The 14,680-nt window shown below is 41.8% G+C and overlaps 1 protein-coding gene across 1 annotated transcript; it reads right to left on the bottom strand.

Moving 5' to 3' along the window:
* Positions 1–6,948: 6,948 nt before the first annotated feature.
* Positions 6,949–14,674, bottom strand: TDP2 (tyrosyl-DNA phosphodiesterase 2). Its single transcript, XM_082045016.1, has 7 exons — positions 14,421–14,674; positions 14,220–14,335; positions 10,979–11,146; positions 9,607–9,698; positions 9,016–9,134; positions 8,461–8,631; positions 6,949–7,628 (listed from the first exon to the last, which is right to left on the bottom strand). The coding sequence occupies exons 1-7, from the start codon at positions 14,637–14,639 to the stop codon at positions 7,347–7,349; spliced, it is 1,167 nt and encodes a 388-aa protein (XP_081901142.1). The 5' UTR covers positions 14,640–14,674; the 3' UTR covers positions 6,949–7,346.
* Positions 14,675–14,680: the final 6 nt, after the last annotated feature.

Raw genomic sequence — 14,680 nt, forward strand, 5'->3', positions numbered from 1 at the left:
ACATGCATTCAGTTGGTCAAACAAAAGCCCTGTGAAACTATCATCAGCCAAGACAGGAAACTCACTGCCAGGTATCCAGAGAGAGTTTGGATACCTCTGACAAGCACCCCTGCATCGCCACCAAATGGCCCTTCTGTCACCCCCTTGGTGCAGGTGGCAGGGAAGTCCTGGCTCGAGGCACAACATTACTGCAGCCTGCGGGGAAGTTCATAGAATCATAGAATCATTTTGGTTGGAAGAGACCCTCAGGATCATTGAGTCCAACCATAACCTAACCCAACTCCTTCCATTGCAGGAGACCAGAGCAGCCCCCCATCACCTTGCACTCCTCTCTCCCTCTCACCTAGCTTGCTCACAACTAGACCAGCTGCTTTGAAGTTTTCCACGTGGCATCTATTCCAAAAGAAAGAGAGATGCACTAGTTTGGTTACCAAACTTTTGTTACATGGTGTTGCACTTTTCCAGAAATACCCTTGTTCCCTGACTCTCTTAAATGGGTAAAAAACTTGATCTGTTTCAGTTCAAGGAAGTGTCTGCCAACACTGAAAAAAAAGGGTAGTATTCACCTTCAAGGCATCTGAGACAAATTTTTTTCTCATTCTTCAATAACTGAGAGAGTTTTTAAAAGCCACAATAAGGTGAGTTCCCTTTCTTGGCTGTATTTGTCCAGCATGGTCAGTTATACTCGCATGCAGCTGCTACTACCACATCCAGATAAAGCTTCTGCCTCAACAAATTATATTTCTGAGTAGGTTTTTATTAGCTTGTCTGCCCCACCAGTAACTGTACCAGGAAATCTAATAGTGCAGAAGGTTAGAAAGACATGGAGTAATCCTTCCCTCCTTTCTTTCATTGCAGCACGTTATCCTTCATCTAGGCAGACAAATACTCATCTTTTTCCTTGGTCAAAATGTAAATCTACTGTATCTCCTTGTGTTAGTAGCTCAGCTTCTTGTCAGATGTGCACGAATATATAAATGAAGATAACACTAGTGATGTTACTGAGGGTTGTTGAAAATACAGTCTTACTTTCATTTCAGTTGTTGTAATTCATCAACATTTCTGCTTGTTGCACCTCCTATTTAAGCCTCCTGTTTTCTCAGCCATTACTGAAATGGCAGCATTACACCGATGGCTTCCCAGTCACTGGGCGTGTTTTCTCTGAGCTGATGTTACACAACAAACCTTGTCTCCAATAAATAAAATGACGCTATTTATGAATCTTAACTAACAAGTCTTTATTATACTCCTGTTTAACACAAAACTGGGAAAATTTACCCTAATGAAGTTAGCCCCTGTAACCCCTGTGTGGGGCTTACCTGCACTGGGTATTTCAAAACAGCACCCACATGCTGGTCAAGGGAGGTGATTCTGCCCCTCTGCTCCACTCTGGTGAGACCCCACCTGGAGTTCTGTGTCCAGTTCTGGAACCCTCAGTACAGGACAGACATGGACCTGTTGGAGAGGGACCAGAGGGGGCCACAAAAATGATCAGAGGGCTGGAACACGTCTGCTGTGAGGACAGGATGAGAGAGTTGGGGTTGTTCAGCCTGGAGAAGAGAAGGTTCTGGGGAGACTTTATTGTGGCCTTTCAGTACTTGAAAGGGGCCTGTAAGAAAGATGGGGACAAACTTTTTAGCAGGGCTGTTGCGACAGGAAAAGGGGTAATGGTTTTAAACTAAAGGAGGGGAGATTCAGGCTAGACATGAGGAAGAAATTTTTTTACAATGAGGGTGGTGAAACACTGGAATATGTTGCCCAGAGAGATGGTCGATGCCCCATTCCTGGAGACATTCCAGGCCAGGCTGGATGGGGCTCTGAGCAACCTGATCTAGTTGCAGATGTCCCTGCTCATTGCAGGGCGTTGGACTAGATGACCTTTGAAGGCCCCTTCCAACTCAAACTGTTCTATGATTCTGTGCACTGTGTCTTCAGCAGGATTTTGTACTGGATTGCCTCCCACAGGGTAAAAACAGGCTAAGTTATGCAGTGATAACACAAACTTTGTGGAGATTTTCAACCATGCTGAGTGTATACAACTGAAAATCATTACAACTGCTCATCAAACAGAGACCATCTGTTTCTGTGTAATTATTCTCATCCATTTTTTTTTGTACAGCAACCATAACAATAGGCTCTGCATGTGTTGCCATAATACAGGTTATCGTGTTTCTATTTTGATCTAGTAATTTTGGATATGTCTTACCTGTTCTTGTATCAAATTGACTTCCAAACCCATATATGATGTCTGATGTTTATAGCTTTAATCTTCCATGCACTTCCTCTTTGTAAAACAAATTTTTATGAATTATGGTTTCAGATTACTCCCTACATATCCTTTAGGTATAAATTTTTAATCATCATAGTGTAGTTTTCTGCAGTAACTGTGGTAGTATTTTTCCATTTTTTAAATCTCTTTATTATTTACCTCCCTAGATGTTTAACATTTCTTTATTTTGTTCTATCTATATCTCTTTTATTATAGTAAGCTCAAGCTCTTTTGATATAGAGATGTTTAAGACTGGTTGGATCCTCAGAAGAAGTTGCTTCTCTTGATACCTGAATCAAAGTATTAACAAAATAATGCTTCCAATAGTATATGATTTTCACAAGGTCCATTGTTGCTGTTTATTATTAATAGGAGAGAATTATTGCATTTTCTCACCTTCACATGTCTGTATAAGTCCTTCGGGATATATAGACACAATTATATTATGTTATTGCATCAGGAAAACAAATCACAAGTTGTAGCCCAATAAATATTTTGCTTAGTTTAACTTTGTTGTTTCTGTCCCTTTAAGTTGTAGTTGTCATATTCAGCAGATATTTTACTTTTTACATCACTGATTAAATTAAGAGGCAAATTAATTGAAGGGCTCTGACTGCTCTTGATTGTCAGCAATTTGGATGCTTATTGAGTGGTTTAAAGTATATTTAATTAAGGATGTATTGCTTCACATCCAAGAATCAGTCAAACATTTAGCACTTACGTCTTCTTAAATTTAAGTATTATCACTTTTTTCTGCAGTTCCAGAAGGAGAGTTTTAAAGGCTATATGCATAATTTCCTCATTCTGAAAGAATGACGAACCACTAATTGCACTGACTATAGTCTTCTTCTTGCCTGTCTTTTATAATTAGGAAAATGAATTGGTCCTTACAAAGTGTTATGTCTTTGCTTGTTCCTAATAAAAATATTATGTTGTCGCTCACTACCTGTTTGAAAGGTTAAGAGAGACTGTGGACCAGAGGAGGTCAGGTAGTAAATGTCAGTAAATATGTTTGGAGTTTAGGCATTGAGTTGTATGCTACTCGGAACCCTTTTTTCTCTCTTCTTTCCTCCCCAAATTAAAAACCTATCCATCCTAGAAAAACAGCCTTTTTTCATGCCTTCCAAAATAGTCCCAAAGGTGTAGCCACATAAACAAAACCAGCCATAATAAAGAAGGCCATGTAAATTGGTGTTTCTTGTGAGTTCATTGTGCTTTCCTCTTCTCCAACATCTTTAGAGAAGTTAAACCATCATCTCCTGCCTGCACCTTCCCCACAAATCCTTTGGCTTCAACTACCAGGGAGGCAGAGGAAGAGGCTTAAGTGATGAAAGCAAGCCCTATGACATTTCTTTGAAGGCTCTTGTTGAGGAAGAAGAGAGCACACAGCAAGTCAGACAGTGTGACTGTGCCAGCCCCATTTTAAACCTGGAAGGAAAATCCTGGCAGTTGTGGATATTTTTCACTTTTTTTTAATAGAAATATTTATTTGGGAGTACAAAGAAGAGATCCTTCTCCTTCCTTGTTTTTGAAGCTGAGGTATTACACAATAATGGGATATGTTGAGAGTAATCAGGACATGACATCCTTCCCAAAACAAGACAGTCTCTTTCAACTTTAGTAAAAGGAATTTGGGGTTTGTTGTTTAAAGAAGCGAAAGCAGAACTGGAGATTTCTGCAGCTGATTTCTGTGGAGATGAATTAACATCCTGAGGTTTATTTGCTTGTTTATTAAGGTCACCCAGGCCTCCTGTTGAATCAATGGAAAACTACACCTACCTCAGGTGTCCCCATTCCTGGGACGAGGAGAGGCTGGATCTTGTTCAGGGGCTTTAGACAGGACATGAGGAAGCATTTCTTTACCCAGAGGGTGACCAAACACTGGAACAAGATTCCTAGAGAGGTGGTCAATGCCCCCAGCCTGTCAGTGTTTAAGAGGCATTGGGACACTGCTCTTAACAACATGTTTTAGCTTTTAGTCAGCCCTGAAGTGGTCAGGCAGTGGGACTATATGATTGTTGAAGGTCCCTTCCAACTGAAATATTCTATTCTATTCTATTCTATTCTATTCTATTCTATTCTATTCTATTCTATTCTATTCTATTCTATTCTATTCTATTCCATTCCATTCCATTCCATTCCATTCCGGTAGGGATCCATACATTTGTCTACTGCTGCCCTAGAATCACAGAATGTCCTGAGTTGGAAGGGAACCACAAGAATCAACAAATCCAACTCCTGTCCCTGCATATGACAACCCAACAATTCACACCATGTGTCTGAGGGTATTTTCCAGTCTCTTCTTGAACACTGTCAGGCTTGGGGCTGTGACACCTCCCTGGGGAGCCTGTTCCAGTGCTCCACCACCCGCTGGCTGAAGAACCTTTTCCTGATCTCCAACCTAAACCTCCCCTGGCACATCTTCCTGACATTCCCTTGGGTTCTATTGTTGATTGCCAGAGAGATCAGTGCCTGCCCCTCCTTCTCCCCTTGTGAGGAAGCCCTAGACCACCCTGTATCGCCCCAAGCCCCACTCACCATGTTTGCAGGGTGCAAGACAAGAGGTGAGAAGGGCAGTGTCCAGACACACTCCTTCCCTGGCGCTTGGCTCGCTGAAGCGTGCAGCCAGACATGTTAAGCTAAGCAATAACGGGATCAGTGGAGTTTTCCTTGCTAGGCAGGTAGGGCTTCAGGGTTGTGCCACTGCTGTTTGCCTGTGTGACAAGCTGTTTTTTTGTTTTTTGTTTGTTTGTTTGTTTGTTTTAAGTGGCATTAGTTGCAGGTGCCCAGGAGCTTGTGGGGAGAGGGCTGCAGGGGCCTCTGTGAGGAGCAGCAGGGGCTGCCCCATGCCAGACGGTTCCAGCTGTCTGAAGTGGACCCACTGCGGGGCACAGCTGAGACCCGCAACCAAGGTGGTGAGTTCTCAGAGAAAGCATACATAAGGCAAGGCAGAAACAGCTGTGCAGGCAGAGGAGGAGGAAAAAAAGAGTGAGAAACAGCAGAGGGAACACCCGGGTCAGAGGAGGTACTCCATGGCAGAGCACATACTGCCTGAGCCCATGGAGGACCCACAAGGGAGAAGAGAAGAAGCAGGAGAGGGAGGGCACAGCTGAGAAGCACATTTGTGTGCTAACCATAACCCCCTTCCTGTCACTCCTTACCCTGCTGAAGGAACAGCATAACCTGCAGCAATAACAAGGGGGAAGGAGAGGACCCTGTGGTGGCATTGATGTTGAGAAAGAGAAAAGGTGTCTCCCCTAGATATTTTAATGTTTTTCTTTTTGTTTCCTAATACCCAAATCAGTAATACACATATGCTACTTGGCATAAATTAATTTCCCCAAATCAAGTTTATTTTGCCCATAAGGGTAACTGGTAAGTCATCTCCCTGTTTTTATCCCATCCCATGACCTTTCCCGTTTCTGTTTCTCCCCATTTCTTCTTCACATCTCACCAGGGATTAGGGGAATGAGTGGCTGGGTGGGAGCCTGGCAACCAGCTGGGGCTAACCCACTACAGAAGTCCAGCAAAATACAAGTGGTTTGTAAGCTTTGGGCTTAAGACCAAAGATGAACAAGTAAAGGAATTCAGGCTGTCAGTTACTGTGTTCACTTTGTGTCGTTGACATGGGTTGTCTGTGCTTCTTCTCCATGTCTGTGCACTGAACTTCACATCAGAAAGTTAGGACACTTTTCAGTTTAAACCACTTTAGTACTTTGCATAACTATGAAACGACAGTTTATACAAGATTGATTACACAGTTCTTTGAGTAAGAAAATCAGTTTAATCTTTTGCAAAGTCAGTGAGACCTTGCTCAGGCTTTGCACAACAGTTTACAAGAGCATTGTTTCTAGAAGCTCACTAGAAAAATAACACATTTTAATCTACAACTCATATCCAGGTTAATAAACACAAAGTAAGGTATATACCATCCCACATGAACAAATTCCATGTATCTGCCTATATGATTTTCTTGTCCAATAGAAGGCATATCATTCTTAAATCTGTTCAATATAAGTCTAATTCCTATTTAAGAAACCCTTATTCTCTAAGACCTCTTCATTCTTTCCTCAGCTCCTTGCCTGAATAAGTACATATATACAACACAAACTTCCAAAGCTAATACAAAACACCCTACAAAAGACAGAGTTGTAAAGGATAATGGAAATCACAGACTCACAGAACAGTTTGGGTTGGAAGGGACCTTCAAAGCTCATCTAGTCCAACCCCCTGCAATGAGCAGGGACATCTTCAACTAGATCAGGTTGCTCAGAGACCCATCCAGCTTGGCCTTGAATGTTTCCAGGAACGGGGCATCTACCACCTCTCTGGGCAACCTAGGCCAGTGTTTCACCACTCTCATTGTAATAAATTTCTTCCTCATGTCCAGCTTGAATCGCCCCTTGTCCTATCGCAACAGGCCCTGCTATAAAGTCTGTCTCCATCTTTCTTACAGGCTTCTTTTAAGCACTGAAAGGCTGCAATAAGGTCTCCCCAGAGCTTTCTCTTCTCCAGGCTCAACAACCCCAACTCTCTCAGCCTGTCCTCACAGGAGAGCTGTTCCAGCCCTCTGATCATTTTTGTGGCCTCCTCTGGCCCCCCTCCAACAGGTCCATGTTTTTCCTGTACTCACGGTGCCAGAAATAGTCACAAAAGAAACAAAGCAGACATAATAAAAGTATTCTTAAAATAAAAAGCAGCATTTATTATGAGATTATAATACATGCCAAAATAAAAGTGAGTTTTAAATCACCAAGTATGTTTATGAATTGTATTTACAGGTTTTTCCTCCCGTTTTAAGACTAGAATTTGGTTTTGTATTTGTGTGTACTGCTAAAAGTAAATTTTCAAAAATTTGATTCCAGAATAGATGCACACTATGAAGTAAAGGGATCCTTGGCTTGAAATGGAGCCATTCCAGTAAGAGTCAAGAGCAGAGAATGTATTGGGGTTGAAAATTTAAATACGTCCTATTTAAACTGAGAGGGTAAAATTTTGTAAAAAACAAGAACAGGTCACCTAAAAATTAACAATGCAAGACTGTTTGGTTTGTTGTTTTGTTTTTTTGTTTTTTTTTTTATAATATCACATCAAACTTACACAGAAGACCCCAGTGATCACTAGGGAATCTGCCACAGTCTAGTTTTTCCAATCCGATTAAGTCCATACTTCGTGGAATAATATGTCCCCCGTCTGCTGCAGGCCGAAAGTAAATGCGATCAAACCTCAACTTGCACTTGTACTCTGCATTCAGGTTGGTATTGGAGTAGGTGTCCCAAGTGTAGCGGCAGTGTTGAGGTTTACCCAAAAACTCCCAGATATCCATGATGTTGTCAGGTAAGCTACCCAGTTTAGCAACCTGAAAGTAGAAGGGGAGGGAAAATCCACAAGATACTGAATTCGCAAATTTTACCTTCAAAACCACATCATCGCTTTTTTTCTGTGAAACATGAGTTGTTAAAAACGAAGATATGGGAGACGTTTCTAAATTTTTTGTTTCTCAGGATACTCTAAAGTGTGACCAATTCTTATTGTACTTTCTAAATCCAAAACATGTTACAAAATAAACATTCAGCTCTGAAATTTTGAGGTACAGGGGTCAACACCATGTTCCTTGAAATAATGTCATTCCAGCTCACTGTAATGAAATTTCATGATAGGGAAAGATGAAACACTGACCTTTCAGTAATAATGCACAAATTTAACTTTTAATATCAGCAGTCAAAAACAACTTCTAATTTTGATTATCTCTATGATGGGGGATTTATTTTAAACTCCCAAGATCTATTTCTCCAGAGCACTCTCTTCTTTCATTGACCCTACAAGCATTAACTCTCTGAGAACCAGAGAGCTGAGCAAGTGAAGATCAGGTTCTCAAAATGAGAAGACGCTTTTCAAGTTGAAACTTCATCGACTACCCCTGCATCTCATCAGATACAAATATTACCAATAAAGCATTTTGTTATTTGGGGGAGGGGGGAGCTCTTCATATACACGACCTCAGCTATAACAATGCCTCAGCATAGCAACGCCACAGCTTCTACTTAGTTGTGCTTCCACTTTTTAAGAATAAATGTTGCATATCTCTGTTCTGCCTAAGCAGGTCATTTCTCATAAAGGCAACAGAAAAGCCTCAGAAGATTCTGTCAGGGTACCTTCTCAAAATAACAAGGTTGCTTATTTCTATTTACCTCACTGTCTCTGAGGTTTGTATCACCTCCAAATATAACAGTGGTGGACTCAGACTCCTTCTGCATTTTGTTTAACACTATTTTCAACTGCTTCATACGCTCCTTAGAGTGATCTTTAGTGCTCTCCAGATGAGAAGTCATGAGGCAAAGTTCATTACCAGATATGCTCACCTGTGCATTAAAGAAAGAGGCAATGTTACTATCCACATCAGGATAAGAAGTTCAAAGACAAAATATAATCACGAAGTAAATTACTGATTGACAAAGCTCTGGTTAATATTAGTTTTACATTGAAGTAAAGTGGCTGACAAGTGGATAACAGGCTTTTAGTTTTGTTTTCAGAGTTTATGAGACTTGGAAACAAAGCACAGCCAGTAACTTACATAAATATTTAAGTTCATTAGTATCAAATGCATCAAATGGGTTCCTGTGTTTGGAGAAGTTTTTCTGCTGTTTGAGACTGCCACAGAGCAAAGCCAGTCCGGCCTTTTCTGGAATTTTTTGTTTTGAGGGGAGAAACACAGCTGTTCAGTACATACTGACTGACTCACTCACATGCACAACCAAAAGGTTCCTCATCATAGAGGTTGATGGAAAAGGTATTATCTCATATTTCAGCATCTTCACTCTTGATTTCTTCAACATTATGACAGTGAAATAGCCATCTATGTTACCTAAAGAAGAACAGGGGAAAAAAATTGTCAAGGATATCTTCTGTCATGCCATAAATAAGTTAAGGTTCTAAAAGAGACCTTTTTACCATGACCTGGGAGAATAGTCTTAATTTGTAAAATTAAGTCATTAGTTAGAAGTTTTGTAACAGTGGTGTGAATTTTTCAGATATTTTAAAAGCAAATATTAAGAAATGACTTCTCTGTGGCACTTCTTTGGCTACCCTTGCTGTCAGTCTTTCAAAATGCAGAAAAAAATACAAAGGGAACGACCAGGCAAGCAAGCTTTTCATATGCATAATTTGCATCAGTCTATATTCTGATATCAAAACACAGAAAATAATTTAAGTGCTTTCTTCTTCACTCTCCTCTTTTCATTCCTACAAATGGTCAGAGATTTAGGTAGGAGAGACAGAATAAAACCCAACTTACTCTTTCTGATTTCTGTCTTTAGAAACTGAGGGTTATTTCTTACCTGGAATAACAGTGTAGCTGCTCGCTCTCGTCTCTAGAAGACGGAGATGTGGTTGGACGACCTCTTGTAAAAACACAACATCTGGACTATATCTGAAATTGGCAAGAAAATATTTTAAATTAACCACTACAGTCTGGGGCCAAATGGAAGAGGATCAGGGATTTCAGGTGCACCTTGCCCTCGTATTCCTAGATATTGTAAAAATCTGTTGGGTTTTTTTGTTTGTTGGTTTGGGTTTGGTTGTTGGGTTTTTTTTGTTATTTTTTAAACTCCCACCATCATATTTAGCTGCATATAGACACATTGCCATAAAGGAGGAAACAATTACTATTATGGAGATGGAACTGACAAGGTAATAAAATGCATTACTTCCTTGTACCTTGATCTTGCGAACATTTGCACAGGTTTCATATACCACATACATGACGAATTCAACTTATGCAGCTTTGGAACGTGTTCTGCAACATCCAGGTTCTTCAGAAGATTCCAACCACCATCTCATTCCCTTACAAGAAATCCTCCCAGGTAATCTGCCGTTAATTTTCTCCAGTCTCATCAATACCAAGCTTCTTTATTTCTTAAAGCTGTGCAATCAGTAACAGTTCATGTGGGGCAGTAGTCCTGAAAATACTGATTTAGATATGACTTTACAGCTGTCCCTATTTTTGCTACACCACTGAATAACCCTCCTCTAAGCAGGTGAAGGACAAACCTAAGGTCTTATTTACAGAAGAAAAATATTGTCACCCCAGATTAACAAAATCAAGTGAAAAGTGATTTAGTCATGGCATTTCTGCTGTTTTAAGAACTTAAATTATCACTTGTTTAAATAATTTAATTTACACTGTTACTGTATTAAGGAAAATCTATTTACGTAATTGTTAAATTGCTCATAAATATATTCATAGGAGACTACCACTGGTTAAACTATAAAAGGTAATCACACATTCTATGGCTTTTCTCTTGCCTTGCACATTTTCTTTTTTGACAGACAAGCAACAGTAATGGGAAGACAGCAACTTTTCACATTTCACTAAAAACTAACCTTTTTTGTTGTTTCAAACAGTTTGCTCTAGTGTGGAGTTATTTATATTACTGGAATGAGACAAAAAAGCTTCTTAAAGTAGCATTATAAAAAAGCTTTTTAAACTAGCATGCACAAAGTATTTAACCTTCAGGATGCTGCACAGGTTCACACCTCTTCCAACCAGTATATCAACTTTTACCCAGCTATTTAGGATTTATAAAGTGATTGTATTGTTGCATCTAATGTTAAGATAATTTGGGCATGAAGATTTGTAAATAACTAAAACAAGATGCTTCTTCCTTTAAAGCTCGGTACACAACAATACAAAGATGAAGCTACACTTACAATGCCAGGTAAGAACAGATTCCTCTAGCTCTTTCTTTTAGATTTCCTAGATCCAGCCCATCAATGTTCCATGTTATCAGTGAGAAGCTGCTGTCATCTTCTTTTTGCTTCAAGTCTGCACTATTGACACCAGCATTACTAGTAGTCGCATCTCCTGTGAGGTCAATCCTGAAGAGAGAGTTTACTTGTTTGTCAACAGGCGTAATACTATTCTTTCTGCTATTACCTGCCTTATCTTCTAAAGAAAAATGTTTTAGACCCATCACAATTTACAGGTGGTGATCTAAAATTTTTCCAACATATAAGTTAACATGTATTGATTACAACATAATTTAAAAGCACAGTAACTGAAACATACAGACCTCAGTCATACACAGCCTTAGTACACAGGTGAACTAAGTGTTTTTTCCTCTTCCTTATAAACACAAGATAACAGTTATCATTCTGATTTAAGTTAATCAGATGGTGACCAATGTAATCAAAAGCACTTGAGTAATTTCACTCTTCCCCATTGAAATATAGGGGGGCCTCTGTATATTACTTTTTCAAACACTTTTTTAGCGTACTAGAAACAGAGAACTGCAGCCAGGACTTGCTTTTATGTGCCTATCTTTGTAGTACAGCTGAGATTCTTTCAATCGTGGAACCCCCTGGGGAGGTACGTGTACAAACTTTCTCTTGTAACAAACTGGTAATTCTTTTCTTAGAGAAAATATTTTCTTGAGAATATTCAACCCAATTCCCACCTGAAAAACACAGGCCCTGTCTACCCTGTTGATCTGACAAAGGCTAAGCAACACTGTCAAAGTTTAAGTGTCCTGTCCAGTCATTGTTTAGGGACTGTGTTGCTAAAGAGAACCAGACTCTAACATGGTTGTACTGGTTTGGCTGGGATGGAGTAAATTTTCTTGATAGCAGCTCATATGGTGATGTGGTTTGGACTTGTGACCAAAACAGTGCTGGTATCTCAGGGATGTGTTAGGTGTTGTGAGCAGTGCTTACACAGCATCAAGGCCTTCTCTGCTTCCCTGGCTGCCCTACCAGTGAGTGGGCTGGCACGGGCAGGAGATTGGGAGGAGACACAGCCAGGACAGTTGACCCAAATTCACAAAAGGGACATCCCATATTGTATGACATTGTGCTCAGCAATAAAAGCAGAGGGAAAGGAGGAAGAATCCTGCTTTCCTGGAGATGATTGAGCACCTACCTGTCAATGGGAAGTAGTGAGTGAATTCCTTGTTTTGCTTTGCTTGCATGTATGACTTTTGCTTTACCTATAAAAATATCTTTTAACTCAGCCTGTGAGTTTTCATACTTTTACCCTTCCAATTCTCTTCCCCATCTCACTCTGGGAAGAAGAGATTAAGTGGTTGTGTGGGGCTGAGCTGCCCACTGCGGTTAAACCACAGCACTGATCCAATGTAAATTCCCTGAGTGAAGGGAAACTTTGTTACAAATACAGTAAATAGCATAGCTAAGACTAGACAAACTGTATTTTGGTGAAGCTGGGATGTTAGAGTTTTGGTTTTAAAGGCAGAATTTTTATACACACATGAAAATAAGGTCTTGAACCAAAACAAATCTATTCCCTAGAACTTAGCACTGGTTTTATACTGGGTGCTGCACAAACAATGTAAGATTCCACTACCATGCTCATGTAATCTAAACTCAACAGAAAAACAAAAGCAAAAGAGAGGAAGCTAATGGATATTTAAGTGGGTAAATAACACAGTATATACCTCCAATATTTCCACGACTATTTTTTATATTTATATTGTAACCTGAAGGATTTTGAGATGAAATATGAAAGTCTGTGTAATCTTCCTCTGACTGGGAGATCTCCAAATAGTCCTCCCTCCCAATATATCCTGCATACAACAGCTCAAGACAGAACCCACAGTGCAAAGACAGACAGAGGATGGAAAAGAAAAAAGTGCTGCCAATTTGATAGAGATGTATTCTGACTCATCACAGACCACCTAGAGACCAATGCTAACACTCAGTAGGCTTGCATTTTTCATACATACATATCAAGCAAAACCAGGTATGCTGTTATCAAATACCTCTTACTCATAACTATAAAGATCATAAGGGCTCTCCTACACACCATGCAAGCCTGTAATAAACAAATCTACCGGAAAAAAAGCTTCCCTTGGGACTGCGAATGACAGAGATCTGTAAAAGCTCAATTCCACACACAGCTGAATACCTTTGGTATGCCCCACAGGTATGTTGTGATCATAACTTCCACAGGTATATTTAACAAGGTGTGCAAGTACCTGTCAATTTTATTTATAGAAGTATAAATACATCTAGTATATGACATATATGCTCAGTTTACACTTATACAAATGTGTGCATGTACAGTAACATCTACATATGTATAGCTGCACAAGGCAAGACCATAAAAAGAAAATGACCCTGTCCCTTCCCAAAAAGGCTCCCCATCTGCTAGCCCAGAGGAAGGCAGCTGAAGCATCCAAAGAGTGATGGGGCATCTTCTCAAGAGAAGGCGGCTGTTCCCCTCGAAGGGGGCAGCCTTGGGAAACAACGAGAACCAGGGCGGAAACTTAAGGGCGAGGCACGGAAACCACCTGCCCCATCACAGCTCAGCAGAGGTGCCCGGTCAGGTGGAGAGCAGAGCGCTGCTCCCGGGGAGGGGGACGCTAGGACCCGGGAGGTGCCTCTCCGCGGAGAGGAACCTGCCTACAACCGGGAGCTGCGGGGGCACCGCTCCCCTCGCCCCGCCAGCCCGGGTGCCCCTGAGCCGCTGCCTGTCACACCACATAATCACAGGATGTTAGGGATTGGAAGAGACCTCAAAAGATCATCTAGTCCAATCCCCCTGCCAGAGCAGGAACACCTAGGTGAGGCTACACACAAATGTATCCAGGCGGGTTTTGAATGTCTCCAGAGAAGGAGACTCCACAACCCCCCTGGGCAGCCTGTTCAGTGTTCTGATACCCTTACTGAAAAGAAGTTTCTTCTCATATTTAAGTGGAACCTCCTGTGTTCCAGTTTGTACCCATTACCCCTTGTCCTACCATTGGTTGTCACTGAAAAAAGCCTGGATCCATCCTCATGACACTCACCCTTTACATATTTATAAACATTAATGAGGTCACCCCTCAATCTCCTCTTCTCTCCAAGCTAAAGAGCCCTGGCTCCCTCATCCTTTCCGCGTAAGGGAGGTGCTCCACTCCCTTAATCATCTTTGTGGCTCTCCTCAGGTGTCACGTACCAGCTGCCGAGCCCGGGGCAGGCTGGCTGCACCCCACCTGCCGCCGCCTTCTCCACATCCACATCTTCCTCCTTTTCCTCCTCCAGCGGCGGCTCGAAATAGGCGTTCAGCGCCCTCTGAAACACAGAGGCAGACGGCGGGGAAGGGGCCGCCGCCACGGCCGGGACAGCCCCGCGGCCCCGCCGCCGCCTCCGGGCGTACCTGCAAGTGCCAGTCGTTGTCGGCCAAGAAGCTGCGCGCCACCGCCGCGTCGCTGCTGGTGACGGCGGCAAACTCGGAGCACAGCACCTTCCTCCGCTTGGCGAGGTGCAACTCGTCCTCCTCTTTCACCTTCTCCGCCGGCAGCGGTGGTTCCCTCCCCGCCTGCGGGCACCGGCCCTCCTTGTCCTCCTCCTGCCGCCCCATCGCCACCGCCTCCATGGCTTCCACGGGCGGGGAGCTGCAGGAGGAAGCCGGGAGAA

This window comes from Streptopelia decaocto (genome assembly GCF_964273445.1).
Source record: "Streptopelia decaocto genome assembly, chromosome: 2".
NCBI lineage: Eukaryota > Metazoa > Chordata > Aves > Columbiformes > Columbidae > Streptopelia > Streptopelia decaocto.